The sequence below is a fragment of the Stigmatopora argus genome, chromosome 20, assembly GCF_051989625.1.
Source record: "Stigmatopora argus isolate UIUO_Sarg chromosome 20, RoL_Sarg_1.0, whole genome shotgun sequence".
NCBI lineage: Eukaryota > Metazoa > Chordata > Actinopteri > Syngnathiformes > Syngnathidae > Stigmatopora > Stigmatopora argus.
Window position 1 is genome coordinate 6312621 of NC_135406.1, and position 21563 is coordinate 6334183.

The window sequence follows — 21563 nt, forward strand, 5'->3', positions numbered from 1 at the left end:
TGGTAATTTGAATTTGAGAGTGCATGAACTGATTGATCGGGTTACGGGGAAGTTTAAAACAAAAGTTAATTATACCGTGATCAGCAGAGCTAAACAGAGGGATGGTGAGCCTTTTGCAGAATATCAAATAAGGATGACTGCTTGTTTTAAGGCCAACAGCGGCCTCGCTGAAGACCACGCGGTGGGCAGCATTTATCAGGAGCAGCTAAAAAATGTGTTGCATGCTCATTCAAATGTGTTGCATTCTCATTCAAATTATACTTATATATATTACATATATCCCGCGATTGCCCAAATAACAGGGCCTGTTGGATCTGTGGGAAAATAGGTCATATATCCCGCGATTGCCCAAATAACAGGGCCTCTAAAAGTGAAGGCAAATCGGCATGACTAGTCGGGGGGCCTGCTCAAAACGAGAAATGGATTTGAGCAGAGGGAAGTGGAACTAAATTTAGCGGAGATATTGGCACTTGATACAATTAAACCTGAAATCACACTGTTCGTGAATGGGATGCAATTAAATTTTTTGTGTGATGCTGCTAGGCATACTTGTTAATAGTACCTAAATATACTGTCAATTTAATGGAATGAAATGGCTTATTGCGGATTATCTTGGTTGTATCCCGTCTGCTAGCGGGAATATTTTGGTTAACAGAAATACAAAACAGCAAATTAAATGTTTAGCGGGGTTGCCAAAACTGCGTTTTGGTCAGACTCTAAACTTGCCGAATAATGCTTTGATTGCGGGGGGAGCGCTCTGTTTTGATGCGGCTGAATATTACAATAATTGGCCTTGGGGGTGCTGAAGCAAACTTGAGGGCAGAAATGGGTTTTGCTATGATATAGTTGTGCTTGCAGCATATTGTAATTTCGTCTTCTCTAAAAAAAAATAATTGCTCACAGGAGGCACAAGAGGGGAAGGATTGGGCACAAAGAAAAGAGAGCACTTAGGAATGTCAACATTGATAAGCTGCTTCTGCAGCGAGCGTGAAGGTCACAGTCAGCGGGTAAGGGCGCGCTTCCGTTTAAACATTTCAGAATAAGAACAAAACATGGTCTGCAAGGGATGCAGAGTTCCGCGATTATCTTCGCATTTATTTTTGGGATTTAATCAGAAATGTCTTTCAAGGTGATAGAAGATCTGTTTGGCTTTGGAATTGGGAATAATACTGTTATTATTGGTTTCTTTTTACTTTAATATAGGAGATTGGCTGGTTAAAGAAAAATGAATGGATTTTTTTACAATATTATGGCATATTGGTTACAATTTGTGGGTCCTTTATTAAGCATTGAAAATTGTAATTAGGAAATGCCTAGTAAAAGGTGGATTTCACTAATTTAATTATTGTAGATTTTTCTTGTGGTAACAGGGAGCTATAAGAAATGGCTCTTATCTTAAGTAAACATAATATGGGGTGCAATTTATGTCTTAGGTATTAAGGGTTATTTGGTTGTTAAAGAAATCAGACATGAAATTAACAATGGGGAAATGAGAAATTTCATGGCATTCGTCCAAATTGTTAGGTAAATTGAACCTGGCTGGGGTAGATAAGATAATTGGTTAAGGATAGGCATAGTTTCCCTAGAAGAAACATGGAGCGTCTTTAGGTGCACAAAAGACTTTCCTTGTTTGACCTGAAGGGGGCGTATGCTTTGGTAGGTCATATTGATGACTATTGGGACGTTATTACTGTCTATTGCTTTAGGGGCATACAAATTAAGAATTTAGCCAAAACTTACTGCATTGCAATTATGGGGTTAATACAACTGAATGTTACGGTGATAACGATGGGCAATAACAAGCTTAGATAAAGGGGAATATCTACAAACAAACAAAAAAATCTAAATTCAGGTAGGGCCTTCCATGGTGTGAAACAAGTGATGAAATAATGTCTATGTTTTAAAAATAACATCTCCAAATTATAAAATATCAACCTTGGGGAAATGCTTTAAGTAGATGGGTTGATTAGAATGGGCAAAATTCGATAACATTGAAAGGGGGTGAGATAAAGTTTTTACAAACGGTTAAAATACAAAAAGGGGGTGTGTGTGTGTTTCAATGTGTCACAACTTTTCCGTTATTGCCTTATTGGCGAATAGATAGTTAATCACAGCCACTCGCATGGCAATCTACATGCTGACTGAATGGGGTAAGGGGCGGTGGCAATTGAACAAATTTCTATTTTTAGATATGTGGCATGTGAATCGAATACATTAATTATCTAGTTTCTTCAGGCATCAATCTTGCGGTTCGAGGATCTACTAATGCGGAGTGGATCCAGACCTTCCGGAGTGTGGAGTATTCCTGGTGTCCTCAAGAATTCGTAGGTTTTCTCTGGGTACTCCAGTTTTACTCCAACAAACCAAAATTGTGGATGATTGGGGGAGCACTCAAGGCAAATTCCTTGATTATGAGTGCGAGCGTGGATGAGTGTCTGTCTTTTGTGTTTTAATTGGCTGGCCACCAAGATATATCAATATTCTAATATCAAGGTGGAATATTTCTGAAATCGCTGATAAGCCTTTCAAGGACGGCGGTGGCAGAGTAGGACAGAAACAAAAAGAAAAGAATTTCGCCAAATGAAATTTTTTGATTTCTGCAATGGGGAATTTTGGGAACCTGGGGGACTAAACAAAAACAAAAGACTTATCTGGGAGGGCTGCCATTTTGAGTCATGGTAAATTTCATGCCTCAAAAAAGGGGGAGGTTATATATTCAATCTATATGCAGATATATGGCAAAAACACGGGCGATTCCCCCTTATGTCAAGCTACAAAAGCTACGTATCCATTTCAAGGGATACACATGGAATATGTGTGGTACATAATCCTAAAACAGATTGGGGAAACCTTGTTGCAGAAACTGGTCTAGATTGGCAAGCTTGGATGACACACGTGTGCAAAAAACCATCAGGCCTTCGATAAAATTAACCCATACGGTGGGGCATTACAAATCATAATTCAGACTGACAAATTAACTTGTGAATCTTTGTCTGACGTTTTTCCTAAGTCCATGGGTAAGAAGGTCGTCGGAGATGGAAACACCCGGATCCGCCATAGTAAAATTAAAATCTGAGATGACCAGAGAATTCATTTCTGCAACGGGGAGTTCCCAAACGGGAGGCGGTAAGAAATAATTGGTTATTGTTGATGGAAAATGCAGCTATTATAAATCAAACCTGTATCAAACCTGTATCAAACCTGTATAACATGTATGGGGGGCCGACCTCTCTTAAGAGTAGTACCCGCGCAAATTACCCCTGATTGTGTAAAGGAGATAATGCAAAATTTTTAGTGTTATATAAAGGTCTCATACTACAAGTTCTGTTTAGAAGTGTTACACAAAAGAGGAAATAATTTATAATTAGAATTATACCAATATTTATTACAATAATTTATACCAATTATTGTGGCATAAAGGCTCATTGAACTGTACTCATATATTGATCTTGGATTGAATCGAATTTTGCCAGACTGTAATATCTGTACATACTGTATCGTTTTTCAAAGAATTGATATTGACAAAAGATGTAAGCCCAAAATGTATGAAATGGAATAATGTCTACCCAGTTACAACGGCAGCAAAGGACAAGCCTAACTTTTCAACACATGTCGCGTTTAATCATTTTACCTGCTTAGTCCTCACAGGGCACGGACCGGCACTGGGAGCGATAAATGTGACGTGGTGTGCCCACGTCCTAAAACAGACTACACCCCTGATTCCACGTTCTGACCTATGGTGGTGGTGGGGTCAAAACAAATTATACGACTCCTGCCAAAATGACAGCAGGACTTTGGGCCTTGGTCTCACTGCTATTACCAGTGTCTGTTTTTCCATCTACAGTAGAGGAGATACAATTGGCCGCACAGAAATCAGGTATGATGGCGGGCCCCTCGCGACGGCGTCGAGAGGGTGATCCGACATACATTGATGCGATTGGCATCCACGAGGATGAGTATAAGTTGGCTAATCAGATCGCAGCAGGTTGGGAGTATATTTTTCTTTTAATTACTCCAAACAAAAATGTTGATTGGATAAATTACCTGCATCACAATGTCCAAAAACTTGGAAATTATACTGAACAGGGATTTGTGGCGATAAAGGAACAACTGGCAGCCACTAGTCTGACGGCGTTCCAGGATCGTGCAGCGGTTGAAATGCTTCTTGAAGGAGCAGGGGGCGTATGCAACGTTTGAAAATGTTGCACTCAACAACACGCCCCCCACTGGGTCCCACACCAGGGCCAACGATGGCCTGCAGACCCTAAACCGCAAGATGAAAAAGCATCCTGGAGTAGAATAATGTCCGCTGACAGATTTGTGGCCTCACTAATAATGATTTGGCCTAATTTGTGGTAGCCCTTTTTGCTACGACATTATGTGGGTGTTGTATTATTCCCTGCTTAAGATCTTTGATGAGCCGACTTATAACCACTGCGATTGCCCCTACAAATTCCAAATTGCATGAATTATATCTCCTACTGAAGTGCTGACACTAACAGTGAATTCCAAGAGCATGGTAATTACGAGGATGGATTGGACGAAAATGATCTTATTTTCTGCCGAACGAGTAGAGCCTAAGCGGGTAAAATTAAAACAGCCAACGGTGATATCCCTCTATTTTGAATTTGTCATAAAATGAATAACAAACATATAGTAAAAGGAGGGAATGTTAGAATTATTATGAATATTCTATATGTGTTGTAAGCATTTTTCAATAAGTAATAAGGCTATAAACCAATTCATGGAACCATGGACACTTTTCCTCCACATCGTCTTCTCAAGGCCCCACAGCTCGAGGACACATTGTTTTCACACACGCTTTTCGGCAGAACACAACGGGACTGTTTTGACGGGACTCCAGCAGAAGATGGCGATAATCGCATTATTGTTTGAAAATACGGCTTTGCTTTGTTTACCTTGAAAGCATTCCTCACACTGTTGTTTTTCTAACCAGCGAGGGTGTTATTGTACTGATTACATAACCATGTTTTTCTAGTGTCGCGATTAAATACAATGATTCAGTTACTGCAATTCAGAATGCACTGGGGGCTAAGACGACGCCACACGGCATTTTCCTTGCAAGTTGTAGGCAGAGTTTGTTGAAAGATGTTTTTCCTTTTTTAATTAAATATTACTAATAATGATTTAAAAGGTTTGAATCATTATTCCAACAATATGTATGTATATATGTATATATATATGTATGTATATATGTATATATATATGTATGTATATATGTATGTATATATGTATATATATATGTATGTATATATGTATATATATATGTATATATATATGTGTATATATATATATATATATGTGTATATATATATATGTATATATATATATATATATATATATATATATATACCGTAATTACTCGAATATAACGCGCACTCGAAAATAACACGCAGGTAATTTTGGGCCAAAAAAATCTGGAAAAACGCAGTACTCGAATATAGTGCGCACCTAAAATTTCCCGCTGACGAAAATCAGAAATCTTACCTTTTTTTCTTCGTTTCACGATTGTTTTGTTCAAACAAATTTATTCATTAGAATCCTTCAAATGAAGAGTTCCTCTCTCTCTTTGTCTGTCCTCTCATACATCTCTTCGTTGAGAATCCTATCAACGTCCACGCTTCCTTCATCCACTTCCTCTTTCTCCCACAACACATCATCCGATTGGCTTTACGAGATGACGTAAAATCCGTGCGTCAAAGTGAGTTTGACAATGCTTTTTTCGATCGAAAATTTGTAATTTATTTTAGTTATTGATTATAACACTGAACTGAGAGAGGGTGAACTGAGACGGGTACAAGGCTAGAGGGGGGCAGTGGTGGTCTCGGCTTTACGAGATGACGTAAAATCCGTGCGTCGGCTCTACGAGATGACGTAAAATCCGTGCGTCAAAGTGAGTTTGACAATGCTTTTTTCGATCGAAAATTTGTAATTTATTGTATTCAATTCAATTTCAATTCAATTTATTTGGCAAGAAAAAGCACCAGGCTAAGGGCCATGTAACAAGACACAAAAAAAAAAAAAAATGTTATTGATTATAACACGAACCCCCAACTATTGGAATTAATTATATAGCAAAAATCTGCGTGTTATATTCGAGTAATTACGGTAGTTATAAGTTAGACAGTACAGCCGCAAAGGCCGCACAACAACAAAGCAAAAGCAAAAAGTACAAAGCAAATCAAAGTAAATGGAAACTGGAAAATGGAAACAAAAACTGGAACCACACACAGGAAGTCTTCCACAAGATGGGGAACTTCTGCAGACTGTGACCGAGGTAGAGAATATGCAGAGTCACTCTTCCAAGCTTATCCGCACAGTTCCTCAGTAGTCTGGAGCTGAAGACAACAGTAGCAGCACCTCGACTCCGTTGCTGGTAGGTGCCGACAGCTCTTCCATCTTATCCCACGATGGAATGGTTGTGTAGAAGCGATGCCTCTTCTCCCGGCACTTTTGTCCAGCTCCGAATCCCCGGCTCCTTCCGCTGCGTATTGTAACAGCTAGTCCCATGTGTGTGACAGCGTAGGCATGGCTGAATGGTTCCAAAAAAGAAGTAGCCGAAAGAAGCCAGGCTAACAGAACAAGGAAAGTTGTAAAAACATCAAAGTAAAAAGTATAAAGTACAAAGTAAAAAGGAATGTATTAAGAAATATTAAAATGTAATTTAAAGAAAAGAGGGTAGGGCTGTAAATCACAAAAAACACAAGAGTGTAGAGACCTACTTCCACTGGCTCCCGCGTGAACGGCGCCATCTTAGCAGATGCTGCGTAGAATATAAAAAAAGAAAGATATAAAATGACCAGACACATAAAAACAACAACGGTGTCCCAGCAATGAAATCCAACAAAAAAAGCACAATTATCACATATAGTTAGTTCTATTGGATCACTTTTTATTTTCTTCAATTACGGCTGCAGCTATCAATTATTTAATTATTTCAGGCATCTATTAAACTATTGATTCATTCAAGGATCTAATCACAAATATTTAATCTGTTGACAAAAAAAATAGGAGATGAAAGGCAAAGAAACAAGTGTTTATGCTTGCAATACCTACTTTTGACCATCATATTCCAACGGAAATACATCTTTTAATGTTTCAAATTCACCACCTACTCACACAGTAAAAAATACCTATCTAGTGGTTATGATCTTCATTGCTTACTCACTATAGCAAGATTTAAAAAGTCATTTTTAGTACATCTGCTTGCAACCGTGATAAACAACGGGAAGGTCACTCCCCCCTGCAGCTGGACTTCTCAAAACTATTGTTCACACCGAAACATTGAGCTCCCTTGGGATCCAGACTTTCAATTGTTATGAGAAACATCGACTTTTTCTTGACTGGCTCACACGAGCTCTTTCGGGAAGATCCGGCAGACCTTTAATTGTTTTGAGAACTGAGATGCATGTTGTAAAATTTTATGTAAATAAAATGCGAGAGAGAGCTGGCTGACGGCAGAATGATCTCGGATGGAGACGAGTCAGGATCGATTCTCTCTTGCAAAATGTATTTTCCTGTGTCTGTATTCTCACCCTCTTGCTACTGTGACAGTGAAATTTCCCGAATACGGGATGAATAAAGTTATCTAATCTAAAAAAAAAAAAAATCATCTAATTTCTTCTAATTCTTAATTTTACTGCACACCGCAATAAAGAAAAAAACACTTCGATTTGTTTTTCCTTCACAAAATCTGTTTTAAATTTGAAATGTAGAACAAATGCATTGCACATACCCTATTTTCTAGATAATAAGTCGTACCTGAGTATAAGTCGCACCAGCCAAATAATGTACAATGACGAAGAAAAATGTATAAATAAGTCACACTGGAGTTTATGTCGTATTTTAGGGATGCCATTTCTTTAATTTGATCAGAAACCATGAAAAAAACATACTTTAAACCAAAAGAAAAGGACAATTGGAACCTGTATTTTTTTACTATAGTCTAAAAAAACAGGAATTTGGTGGACAGGGAGGGGGGAAAAAACATAAGTCGCACTTAAGTAATACATACTGTGAAAAAAGTGCGACTTATAGTCCGGACAATACGGGATGTGTTTACGTACTACATAAACTAATTCTGAGCCATGTAATATTATTTATCAAGTAAATAAATTAATCTGCCTGACACAAAACAATTTGAACTGGGAGGACTGGCAGACATAATTCAATGATTCAATAGCAGCATTCTCACTTAAAATGGAATTGACGTCTATTAAAGTCAATGGCGGACAGTGAGTCAATGAAAATCAGCGAGCTAAGCTCTGCTTAGCTTAGCGTCTGGTGGGATTTAGACAACAGTGATAATGACAGACAGCTGTCTGGGAAGGGGGGAAATTGGTATACATCTCACTGGCGTTTATTCGGCGTCATACTCTAAAAGTCATGTTATTAAAGTAACAAATCATCGTAGTACCTCTACTTACCTCTAGGTACAACATTTTCAGGTTACGAAACCTTTTGAGATGCAAATGAGTGCCACATCAATACATTTCCTATATCCGTTATTTTATTTTGAAATTTGCGCGGATGCACTGCCTCTTGCTTGACAATTTCCCTACACTGCGCTCTCATTGGCTGTCTCTCCATGTTTGATGGCCGTTGTCTGCTTAAACCAATTCATTTCTTAAGTCGAGGTACGACTGTATTGACACACTGTGTCGGCACTGTATTGAAACCGTGTTGGTCATCCAATAGTGACCTCTGCAGTTGTTATAAAATTATTGCAGGTTAAAAAAAATCCATGTTTTTTTTTAAATTCCAAACGGAGTTTCATACCTGTCAACTTATACGTTTTTCCCGTATTTTATACGTTTTTTGATCATTTCAAATTGTGTACGCCGTATAACAACTTTTGTACGGGTTTTTTTTTAAGTACGTTTTTTGTAAAACGGATCTCGTTTTACGCATTTCGGCTCTAATCCGGATCGTCTCGGTCACTGGTACCAGACGAAAACGTCATCGTCAAATGCTAATATTGTCATGCTTTAAGCATGATATGCGCACACGCATTCCCCTTTCACACGAAACAGGAAATGATCATTTCCTGTTTCGTTATTTAAGCAGCTATGAGTCATAGCGCTTGGGTCCGAATACATTCACGGTCGCGTCACGACAACGCGGCGCGACCATAACACTTTTACGTGCACCCTATGTGAGCAAATATGTGCCGCGTTGCATTTGTACGGTTTTCTATTGCTTAATACGGGGAATTCCAATCATTAATACGGGGAGGAATTGGCCCAGGTTGACAGGTATGGAGTTTATAAGTAAAATAAATCAAATTTGAGTTACATTTTTTAACTTATGTCCACATTTTTGTTAACTGGTAAATCATGTGAAATAAAAGTGAATATTTCGTTTTGCCTCACACGATCAAAATGATTCCACACTGGGGAAAACTTCTTAGAACGAGCCATAATTACGCCAAAGTCCGTCCAACAGACCCACGACACTTTGATACAGTTTATTTCTTTAAACTATTATCACACTTTGGCCAAACGATACATTTCCTGTTCCGGTCACGCGATTCTTTCTTCAAACTTTACACGCCCCAAAACGGGCTTTCTCTCTTGAACTATCGGCACAGTGCTGACGCACCAACGTCGCTCGTTCCATCACTATTTATCAGCAAAACCTGCTTTAGCTAGCCCAGCTAGCAGCTATCAAAGAAACAAGTCGTTGACTAGCTTGTTTATACTTTAGCATAATTTAGCTAGCAGCTATCAAAGGAACAAGTCGTTGAAGAGCTTGTTTATGCTTTAGCTTAGCTTAGCTGGCAGCTATCAAAGGAACAAGTCGACGAAGAACTCGTTGTAGGTTTCCTGGCTATATTAGCTCGGCATAGCTAGCAGCTATCAAATAAACAAGTCGTCGAAGTGCTTGTTTATGCTTTAGCATAGCATAGTAGCAGCTATCTAAGAAACACGTTGAAGAACTCGTTGGGGGTTTCCGGGCTAATTTAGCTTAGCCTAGCTAGCTGCTATCAAAGCCGCCGCCATCATCAGAATTCACGTGTGGAAATGTCGGCAAGAACACAACGCCCAAAGCTCCAGGAGGAACTTTTTGAGGTCAAACAGGAGCATTCAACTCACGAGCAATCGACAGTTTGCAACATAACGCACGAGAAAGTTGTTCTTTATAGACTAGAAGGTGGGTACACTTTTTATTTCCATATATTCCCTTAAAGGTATTCTATTTACATGAAACTATGGTAACGTACGTACATTTTCATGAATTCGCACTAGCACCATTCGAAGAAAGACGTGATAAATTCTATTTCTATTTAAATGTAACCACTCTAGGAGGGAAATGAGTCTCAACGCGTGTTAATACAGACGTTCCCCTACTTACGAACGAGTTGGGTTCCGAGCGATCGTTCATAAGTTGAATTTGTTTGTAAGTTGATTCAGTGCTATATTTTGTATTATACTTTATGTTTAAGGCCTATATAAGTATATTTAAGGTTGATATAAGTGCATTTGTATGTTTAAGGCTTGTATAAGTAACACGCATTGGTTTGTACTGAAAAAAACATTTAATAAAATGGAGAATATGTACAGTACTGTATAGAGAGAGAGAGAGAGATTTATGTATTAGAAACTGGCCGAAAGAAGCGATCTAACGACGATTGCACAGTTTTCTTCTTTTTTTCATCATAAATGATGCGGTAGCACTGTATGGCATCATTCAATTGATTTGCAAACTTTGTACAACGTTCAATATTTGGGTCCTGCTGCTCGATCTTTCTGTTCATAAATGGTACTGACGGTCGAACATTCAAGTTGTACATGTATGTGCAACGCTCACCACTCTCACGCGCATCAAGCCTCGTTATTATTGCCACTCGTTTCAAATGAAATGGCTTGCCTCTTCCTTGCAACTCCCTCAATAGAAGCCTTTAGCCTTTTACCAACCATATTCAATAATGGATGCATGAGATATTTAATGATACAAATGAAAAAGGTTCTTTGCACACTGGAGATACATTCACGCACTTCCGCATTGCAACGAAGAAGAAGGTAGATGCTGGGTGAGCTGAGCTCTCACAGCGCCAGGCGTCGGTATTAGCGGCGGAAAGAAGTACTACTCTGAAAAAGGCGCGAAATACAAAATTGGACTTACGAACATTTTTCGACTTAAATGCAATTTGCAGACATGTTCGTATGTACCGTTGTTCGTAAGTTGAATGTTCGTAAGTAGGGGAGCGTCTGTACTTAACAACGGCATTAAACAGTAGCTTTCCTTTTATTGTATCCTTATCACAAACAAACTATGTATTTTTCAAATTACGCAAAGCCCGAGCGCCCCCCAGAGGCGTTCAAGAGTCATTCCTGCTACTTGCCCTCCATTTTTGGCTACATGCTTGAGTGACATAACACTTATTTGCATGCTCTAAATTGAACATTCAAAAAATAGAGATGTAGATGCACTAAACAACGAGAGCAGCGTTCAAACAATGGTTTCAAAGTTGCGGCTCGGGGGGCAAATCTGGCCCACTGCCACTCCGTGGTGCGGCCTGCGAAAGTACTTCATATTTAATGCTAAAATTCAAATGCAGCTTATAGATGAATAGAATATTAACTATCATCAGAGATCATCACTACATCACTCCGCACAGACATTGAGATATGGTCCTCCAAGGCAAGAGCACTTTACCTCATAGAACTAACAGTACCATCAGTGGAGGGGATCGAGACCACCTTCGAGCGCAAGAAGGCCGAATACTTGAATCTGGCAGCCGAGTGCCAGAAAATTGTCTGGAAATGCACCATCTACCCAGTCGAGGTTTGCTGCCGAGGCTACATAAGGCTTCTCCCACTGTTTTTAATTCCAACAATCATTCATTCAATTTCTGATATGCTACATCTTGTATAGGGGGTGCTGGAGCCTATCCCAGCTGCCTTCGTGCCAGAGGCCAGGAACACCCTGAATCGGTGGCCAGCCAATCGCAGAGCACGAGGAGAAAAACAACCATTCACGCTCAGACTCATACCTAGGGGCAATTTAGAGTGTCCAATCAGACTATACAGTGGTACCTCTACATACAAACTTAATTCGTTCCGGGACTGAGCTCGTATGTCGATCTTCTCGTAACTCGAGCGAACGTTTCCCATTGAAATGAACTAAAAACAAATTAATTTGTTCCAACCCTCTGAAAAAACACCAAAAACAGGATATTGGATTGGAAAAAATGTTTTATTTCTTCTAATTCGCCATCTATTAACAAAGTAACACAACTAGTGGTTTAATAGTAATAAAATGTGTTTAATGGAACTAAAATTAGACGGATTTCGCGGAGGGTACAGAGAGGGACATAGGGGGGGACTTTCCACGGCAATGCACTCGTAAACCGAACAAACAAATTTAAATTAACTCGGATTAATATATACAGACACACTCAAACAGACGTATAATGTAACTTTTCACAAAACTGAATTCTAATTTGGTTTTACATTTTTATACCTTCTGGCCAGGTTAGCTGTTTGCCACGCCTCCACACTCACGTTCGCCATCGATGGGCTGTTTGCTGTTGCATTCCCTTCAAAATATTCCGAAAATGATGCACACAAATGTCCTCACAATAGGATAACGCACGACCACTTGCCAACGAGAAGTAGTCTTCAATTAGCGATCGCTCCGTTAACGGGAGCTAACAGGCGGGGGGGGGGGGACACACTGAAAAAATGCAACGCTCCGCTCAGTGCTTGCAGAGACGTTACAAAGAGGTATAGTTGCAACCAGAGATATTACTCGAGGAGTTGTGGGGGAGAGAGCCAGTGCCCCCGATGTTCTTATGAGCAGCTAACGAGAAGTAATATATACTATACTGCTCTTATTAGCAATCGCTCCGGCATTCGCGCTGAGTGAAGGGAAAAAACACTGAAAAAAATGCAACGCTCCCCCCAGTGCTCGTAGATATCTGTTATACACGAAAGAGATGTGGCAAAAAAGACAGTGCGCTACAATGATAAACAGCATCTCATGTCTTGGCCAACTGGCTTTCTCGCATCTCGTTATTTGCTCCAAATTTTCCTCGTATCTCGAGCTGCTCATATGTAGAGGTGCTCGTATGTAGAGGTACCACTGTACCTATATTTCAATCTAATTAATCCCCCAAATAATAATAGACCTGCTACTGAATAAAAGATAATGCTTTTTAATGCCTCCCCTTTGGCGAAAGCCTTTTAACTAAATTAAAATCTAAAACATAAAAGAGAATGTTTACAATGAAAAGGCTCCAAAAAAGATTTGACTAATTTTAAGGAGCTACATCACCAGTGAAGAAACTTTTCTGACCAATAGTGCCATACTTAGAAAAATGCACCTATAAACAGTTTTCAACTCATAGAATACTACAGTAGTAAGTACTGCATTGTGACGAAATGAATGTATGGCGCCCTCTTACGTTTGGTTTCATTTCTGTGAACAAGAAATTCAGTCATTTTATAATTAGAAAATGGTTAATCATTTATCTTTGTGTCTTGCCAGGTTTCACAAATGATCTTGGTGCTGATGGGCAGGAGTCTGTTGACCTTGAAGGGGCAGTTGAGCTCCCCCAAATCAAAGAGGAGGAGCCAGAGTTCCCTCAACAACAAATGGGAGATGAGCAACTTCCAATAAAAAAGGTGGAAGATGATTTCACCTGGTCACTTGGTGAGTTCGTGAAGATGGAAAATGTTCAGGGCGTGGCCAGCGGAGGGGCGGAGCCTGCAAACACCACAACATGGCCCCTAATTAAAAAGGAGGAGCCAAAGTTGCCTCAACAACAAATGGGAGATGAGCAACTTCCAATGAAAAAGGGGGAAGATCATTTCACCTGGTCACCAGGTGAGTCTGTGAAAAGGGATTATCTGGGCGTGGCCAGCGGAGGGGCGGAGCCTTTAAACGCCTCAGCATGGCCCCAAATTAAAGAGGAGGAGCCAGAGTTCCCTCAACCGTGCAAAAGAGAAGAGCAACCTCCAATCAAAAACGAGGAATGTGTCAAATGGTCAACTGGTGAGCCTTTCAAGAGTGAAGGTGATCTGGGCGTGGCCAACAGAGGGGCGGAGCTTCTGAGCGGCAGCTCAACAGAAGGATGGCGAGCAGAAAATTTAATTGCTCCTTTATCAGATGACAACGACTTGCTTTTTGACGATGATGATGTTGAAGATGTTAAGAAAAATCCCAGTGGCGAAAAAACTTTTGGGAAAAAGTCTTCTTTGAAAACACATATGAGGAGCCACACTGGGGAGAAACCCTTATCATGTTCAGCTTGTGGTAAGACATTTACACACAAGGGAAAATTTGAAATGCACAGAAGAATCCACACGGGTAACAAACCATTTTCATGCTCCATTTGTGGTAAAGCCTTTTCTCAAAAGCAAGTTTTACAAATACACACAAGAACCCACACTGGTGAAAAACCATTTTCGTGTTCAGTTTGCGGTAAAGCCTTTTCTCAAAATGAATCCTTAAAAATCCACATAAGAACCCACACTGGTGAAAAACCATTTTCGTGTTCAGTTTGTGCTAAAACATTTACACAGAAGGGAAGCTTAAATAGTCATGCACGAACACACACAGATGAAAAACCATTTTCGTGTTCAGTTTGTAGTAAAACATTTAAACACAAGGGACACTTAATTGGTCATGCAAGAACACACACAGGTGAAAAACCATTTTCGTGTTCAGTTTGTGGTAAAGCCTTTTCTCAAAAGCAAGTTTTACAAATACACACAAGAACCCACACTGGTGAAAAACCATTTGCCTGCTCAGTTTGTGGTCAAGCATTCAGACACAAGGAAAACTTAAGAAGGCACACAAGAACACACACTGGTGAAAAACCATTTTCGTGTTCAGTTTGTTGTAAAACATTTACAACGAAAGGAGGTTATGAAATTCACACAAGAACCCACACTGGCGAAAAGCCATTTTCGTGTTCAGTTTGTGGTCAAGCATTCACACACAAGGAAACCTTAAGAAGGCACACAAGAACCCACACTGGTGAAAAACCATTTTCGTGTTCAGTTTGTTGTAAAACATTTACAACGAAAGGAAGTTATGAAATTCACACAAGAACCCACACTGGTGAAAAACCATTTTCGTGTTCAGTTTGCGGTAAAGCCTATTATCAAAATGAACACTTAAAAATCCACATAAGAACCCACACAGATGAAAAACCATTTGCGTGCTCAGTTTGTGGTAAAAGATTTACAGTGAAGGGAAGCTTAAAAATACACACAAGAACCCACACTGGTGAAAAACTATTTTCGTGTTCAGTTTGTGGTAAAACATTTACACTCAAGGGAACATTTAAAATGCACACAAGAACCCACACAGGTGAAAAACCATTTGCATGTTCAGTTTGTGGTAAAACATTTAATTACAAGGGACACTTAAATAGTCATGCAAGAACACACACAGGTGAAAAACCATTTTCGTGTTCAGTTTGCGGTAAAGCCTTCTCTAAAAAGGAACACTTAAAAATACACACAAGAACCCACACTGGTGAAAAACCATTTGCCTGCTCAGTTTGTGGTCAGACATTTACACAGAAGGAAAAATTAAAAATACACACAAGAACACATACTGGTGAAAAACCATTCTCGTGTTCAGTTTGTTGTAAAACATTTACAACGAAAGAAGGTGTTGAAATTCACACAAGAACCCACACTGGTGAAAAGCCATTTTCGTGTTCAGTTTGTGGTCAAGCATTCACACACAAGGAAACCTTAAGAAGGCACACAAGAACCCACACTGGTGAAAAACCATTTTTGTGTTCAGTTTGTTGTAAAACATTTACAACGAAAGGAAGTTATGAAATTCACACAAGAACCCACACTGGTGAAAAAACATTTTCGTGCTGAGTTTGTGGTAAAATATATACTGAGAAGGGAAATTTAAAAAGACACACAAGAACCCACACTGGCAAAAAAACATGTTCCTGCTCAGTTTGTGGTCGAACATTTTCCCAAAGGAGAAGCTTAAAAGAACACTTATTAACCCACACCGGAGAACAATGTCTTCCTGCTCAGTCTGTGGCCACAGATTCGCTACAACCGCCCAATTAAAAAGCTACACAATTGGAAAAACCTGAAAAGAAGACTTAACAACCCGCACAGGAGAAAAGCCCTTTTTTTGCTCAATTTGTGGCAGGAATATCTTAACACAATTACCCACATCGGTCAGAAACCCTTTTCCTGCTCAGCTTCTTGCCAGAGATTTAGTCGTAAGGATAGACTTAAAAGACGCAAATGTGTTGTGATAATACGTGAGTGGCCAATCACGGCTTTGCTTGCTTTTTCAATTTCTGTATGAAAGATCATTGTAATCGAAATATAATTGTATTTTGCATTCTGAAAATCTTGTTTAAACTTTTTAATGTGTAGTATCGATCCACACGATTCAAATACAGTAATACCTTAAGATACGAGCTTACTGCGGGATTGAGCCAGTATATCAATTTACTCATATCTCAAATCAATTCGTCCCATAGAAATGAACAAAATACAAATTAATCCGTTTCCATCCTAAAAAAAACACCCAAATTTGCTCTAATTTACTACCGACTCACAATTGGGAACCATCTGGTATGCTCATATCTCAAATGTGTCTTGTATGTTGGAACACTTGTATGTCAAGGTATTAATGTAGAAGAAAATTGAGTGTCGAAGATTTTATTAACTTCACAATTCTACCCGAAATAGTAGAGCTTAAATTAGGAAATTACAAAGTAAATAATCAATAATGTGATGTAAATATGTAAAAATGTCTTCACAGTTAAAGACATGCCTAAGAAATTTGAAAAATAGCAGTTTTTGTCAATTGAATTTGCTAGCAAATCCAATAAGAATATTGAGTGGTATTCAAACATGACACATTTTAATGAAAATAATTGATATATTGAATCTAGGATCTAAGAAACATGATTAGAAATATGGTGTGAAAGATAATGAATTTGCTCAAAATAAATAAGTATTACAATGTCCTTATACTTTTGTCATATTATAAGATAAATCATGTTTTTAAACCTATTTAACGTGTCATCTTTTTGGTAGTTCCAATAAAGTTCTCTTTTTGGTGAAAAATACTTTTTGGGTCTTTTTGTTGACAAAATCAGCAAGGGTTTTAATTAAAGCAAAAGCAAATTGAAAACACATAAACCCAGAATCCAAAATTACAACAACAACAAAAGAACCAAAAGAGGTAGAACACAAGAATAAATACACAGACATGGAAAAACAGTTGGGTGACACACAGGTGAAAGCAATGGACAATCAACGAGAAGTTTCAAGCCATCAATTTTTTTTGTTTTATTAATGGTTATATATAACTAAAAAGATTGAGTAAATTCCAATAACAAACAAGAGACATTTGACTTCTTATACCAATTGCTAAGTCTTTTTGTAAATATATATATATATATATATACATATACATATACATATACATATACATATACATATACATATACATATACATATACATATACATATACATATACATATACATATACATATACATATACATATACATATACATATACATATACATATACATATACATATACATATACATATACATATACATATACATATACATATACATATACATATACATATACATATACATATACATATACATATACATATACATATACATATACATATACATATACATATACATATACATATACATATACATATACATATACATATACATATACATATACATATACATATACATATACATATACATATACATATACATATACATATACATATACATATACATATACATATACATATACATATACATATACATATACATATACATATACATATACATATACATATACATATACATATACATATACATATACATATACATATACATATACATATACATATACATATACATATACATATACATATACATATACATATACATATACATATACATATACATATACATATACATATACATATACATATACATATACATATACATATACATATGCACGCACGCACGCACACACACAATGATCGGTTCATTATTAATACACTTTAATTAAGGACATGGTGTCCCCAGGATAACACCAAATATTAATTTACGTCAAAGTCTGAGAAATCCAAATAGAAACTTCAAGTTTCTTCTTCCTTTGCATTTGAGAAAATAACGCAACAGATTGAATTTGAAATAAATGACTTTATTGTTATTAAGTACAGGTGAGTTGCCTTACTGCTGGAAGCTGCGGGGCATTGTGGGATAAGTCCAAGAAGTCAATTGCTACATTCTGAATGGACCAATGTGTGTCACATGACCTACAAGACGCAATCTTTTTTGAAGCATTTGTTGCATTTTTAGGTACAAAAGCAACGTTGTTTCCCCGGTTTTACCCAAAATGTGTGGAGTGGTAGTTTCTGATTTAGGTGTGCTGATTTTCTTTCATTTTATATTAGTGTTACTTTTACTCTAGGTCGTATTGGCTGGAATAAGGTTGTCCTTATTCGTGATAAGTTATATGCTTAAATATGAAAACACACATCTGGAAGCAGTGCAACCAGGGGAAAAGCAATGAAAGGAAGCTGACAGACAATTTGGAATTATTTAATAAGTATTCATAGACAAAACATAATTAACATCAGTCTGTGATCAGATATTTTTTAGGCCAGCAGAGAAGGTCTTGAAGGCCCTGACGGTCCACCACTGCGTAAACTTCACATGCCTTGCGATAAGAACAATACATTTGGAACACACAAAGTTTATTGGAGACTGCCTGATGGTGTGTTGGTTCACTCACCTCACTTCAATGTGGGGAGTTGTGGGCTCAATTCCTGATGGTAATATGATTGTGAGTGCAAATGATTGTCTGTCTCTCTATGTGCCCTAAGCCAGTCTGGTAACCAGTCTAGGGTGGAGTCTGCCTTTTGTCTAAAGTCCGCAAGTACATGCTCCAACAACCCATTACGAAGATACGCGGGACCCATGATGACTGAATGGATTCATTGGAAGTGTTATCTTCCAATGACACTGATGCTCGGCTCAACGCAATCAGAAGATTTCTTGCCAGAAGAGGACACGTAACAGAGATGTATTCTGATAAAGGAACCAATTTCCAATCAGCTGACAAGGAAATAAATCAATGAATTGAATACAAACAGGACTGAAAAATACTTGCAACAAAAAGGAACATCTCGAGCTCTTGTAGTACAATTAGGCCAATGGTCAATCTGTAGTTGAGGTTTTGAGCAGACTCTGCCAGCTGAAGTAGCTCAGATGGGAGACTGTTAAACTGAATATCTAAAGGTCCCTGGATCAACCCCAGACTGCATCAGTCCATTTTGCTTTTATCTTAAACTCATTTTAAAACTGAAAAATCTAATTAGAATTGAATTAATTTAGGTTACTCAATTTAAATAAGACACGAATCTTGTTTAAAAATACAGGAAATTGCTGAAACGTGATTCAAATCAGCCCTTTATTTATTTTTATTATGTCATTAAGAAAGAAAAAAGATACTCCCCGTGGTAGCAATACCAATAATTTCCACAAGAAGACAGTCTCCCTACGTCTCTAATGACTTAACAGAACAAAATGGCATTTACATGGGGAGACTTCACTCTGACGGACACTTTTGGTATTGCAACAATCGCGGAGCGTTTTTTCTTTCTCAATCACATATAAAAACATTTAAACAATTTAAAGGGCTCACTTGAATTACGTATGTATTGCATTTAAACAGGATTAATGCCTTATTTAAATGGAGTAACCAAAATGAACTCAATTTAATTTGATAATTCTGTTTTAAGTAAGTTTATTGTGGTTACTCCATTTCAATAAAACATGAATCTTGTTTAAAAAAAACAAAAAAATGCTGAAACTTGATACAAATGAGTCATTCATATTTTTGGGGTGTTTGTGTGTGTGATTAAAAAAAGGAAAAAAGGCTACTCAGTTGTCCCAATACCGACCAATTCCGCTAACAGTCTATCTATGGAAAATGAATTTTGTCCTCTTAAGTGCCTGTTCCGAAACGCTGACAAAATCAGGACTTGTGATGGTTTTAATGGGGACGTCATACACAAATAAGGGATTTTTAATTTTTGATAATTATATCAATTTCCGGACGTCGTCTACTCGTTCACGGCAGAAGGATAAAAAGGGCCAAACGATTGGACGACTGTCGCAGTCAGTGGTAGTGAAAGAGTCCATTGTGCTCTCTGTCGGCAGAAAGTCCAACCCACAATCCAAGCATTCGTTGAGTTTTGCCGAAACCCCCTTGGAAAGTATTGACCCTTGCGTCCTGTGACCACAGAGGGGCGCTGGTCGGCAAGCGCCCGTCCGTCCGTCTGCCAAATCCTTCCGGCTGGAAGCCACGGAAGAAGAAGGAAGAAGATGCCCAAATGGCAACAATCGAGGAGAACGGACCATTGCTTCGTGTAGATTCATTTTCTCTTTTATACAAGTTATTTCGGGGCGTTTTCAAGCTAACTCGTTCGCGCTCAGATTAGCAGAACCCGAGAGCAGCCCCAAACCAGCAGGGTGCTGATGGATTCGTTGTGTTTGGTAACTGGTTTTGCTGGTCCGGGAAGCAGGAGATGGTGGATTTCTTGGATGGGGAGGGTGGGCGAAATGCATTTGAATTCAAACTTGTTACTTACTCGATTGTTGTCTAACTGGATGTCCCTTCAACATTGTGTTTGTGTGCGCGCGTGTGCGTGTGTACATACACACTATTATGACCACGGCGATACGTCGTCCTTGGCCAGGCAGAAGCTCCAGGGCCTCCTGAACAAGAACATGAGGATCCGCATGACCGACAGCCGGACGCTGGTGGGCCTTTTCCTCTGCACGGACCGGGACTGTAACGTCATCCTGGGCTCGGTTCAGGAGTTCCTCAAATCCGCAGGTGGGACTGGGAGCCCAATCCTGAGCCCCAAGCAGGTTCTTCGTGTTGGATGTTCAGCTTTCTCCTCCTTTCTGTCGTTTCAGACACTTTCTCCCAGACGGAACCCAGAGTTCTGGGCCTCGCCATGATTCCGGGTCATCACGTGGTGTCCATCGAGGCCGAGGCGGACATTCTGGACGACGCCGTCCGCCACTAGCCGTTTTTACACTTGCGACCGTTCAGCGTCAAGCTGCGTCGGCCGTCCCTCCCCACCCCGTACGCCAGCCTCGGCAAAAAGGCCGGGGTCCGTCGTCGAAATGGGACACTTTGAAGGAAAAACACGAGACGTGTAGTTCGATCCCGCTCCGTTGTTTGGGGCCTCTTTTAATGCGGTCCGACCTCCGCGTCAACTCGCCGTCAGAAAATGCAAGCGCCCAAAAACTTGAATAACGCTGTCATGAAAGCCATTGAATGTGCAAATAACATTAAAATGGATGCATGCAACATAAATGTGTGTTGAACAATTTGCGTTATTGTGCATGGTTGGAAGAAAAAGGTAGAAAAAGACGCAAATCAAGAATCACACCAAGAGATTTCCATCACATGCAAACATCTGACATAAATACTAACTAACACTGGGCAAAAGCGGAGCGCCTAAACGACAACCAGA

General features: G+C 38.9%; 2 protein-coding genes and 1 long non-coding RNA gene across 5 annotated transcripts in view; all 3 read left to right on the forward strand.

Annotated features, from left to right (window-relative positions):
- Positions 1-21563, forward strand: part of LOC144065962 (uncharacterized) — a 174673-nt gene that overhangs the window by 107586 nt on the left and 45524 nt on the right. The gene's annotated exons all lie outside the window — the stretch shown is intronic.
- Positions 9364-16365, forward strand: LOC144065865 (uncharacterized). Its single transcript, XM_077589064.1, is given in 2 exon segments — positions 9364-10173; positions 13513-16365. Coding segments are annotated over 2 exon segments (2691 nt in total). The 5' UTR covers positions 9364-10043; the 3' UTR covers positions 16074-16365.
- On the forward strand, positions 14132-21403 carry LOC144065949 (N-alpha-acetyltransferase 38, NatC auxiliary subunit-like). 3 transcript variants are annotated; one of them, XM_077589200.1, is made up of 4 exons: positions 14132-14280; positions 20236-20628; positions 20746-20914; positions 20998-21403. In XM_077589200.1, the coding sequence occupies exons 2-4, from the start codon at positions 20554-20556 to the stop codon at positions 21108-21110; spliced, it is 357 nt and encodes a 118-aa protein (XP_077445326.1). In that variant the 5' UTR covers positions 14132-14280; positions 20236-20553; the 3' UTR covers positions 21111-21403. The 3 variants fall into 3 exon arrangements, with proteins under 3 accessions (XP_077445326.1, XP_077445327.1, XP_077445328.1); XM_077589201.1 differs by having other exon boundaries at positions 20236-20444; positions 20775-20914; XM_077589202.1 differs by having other exon boundaries at positions 20236-20444; positions 20779-20914.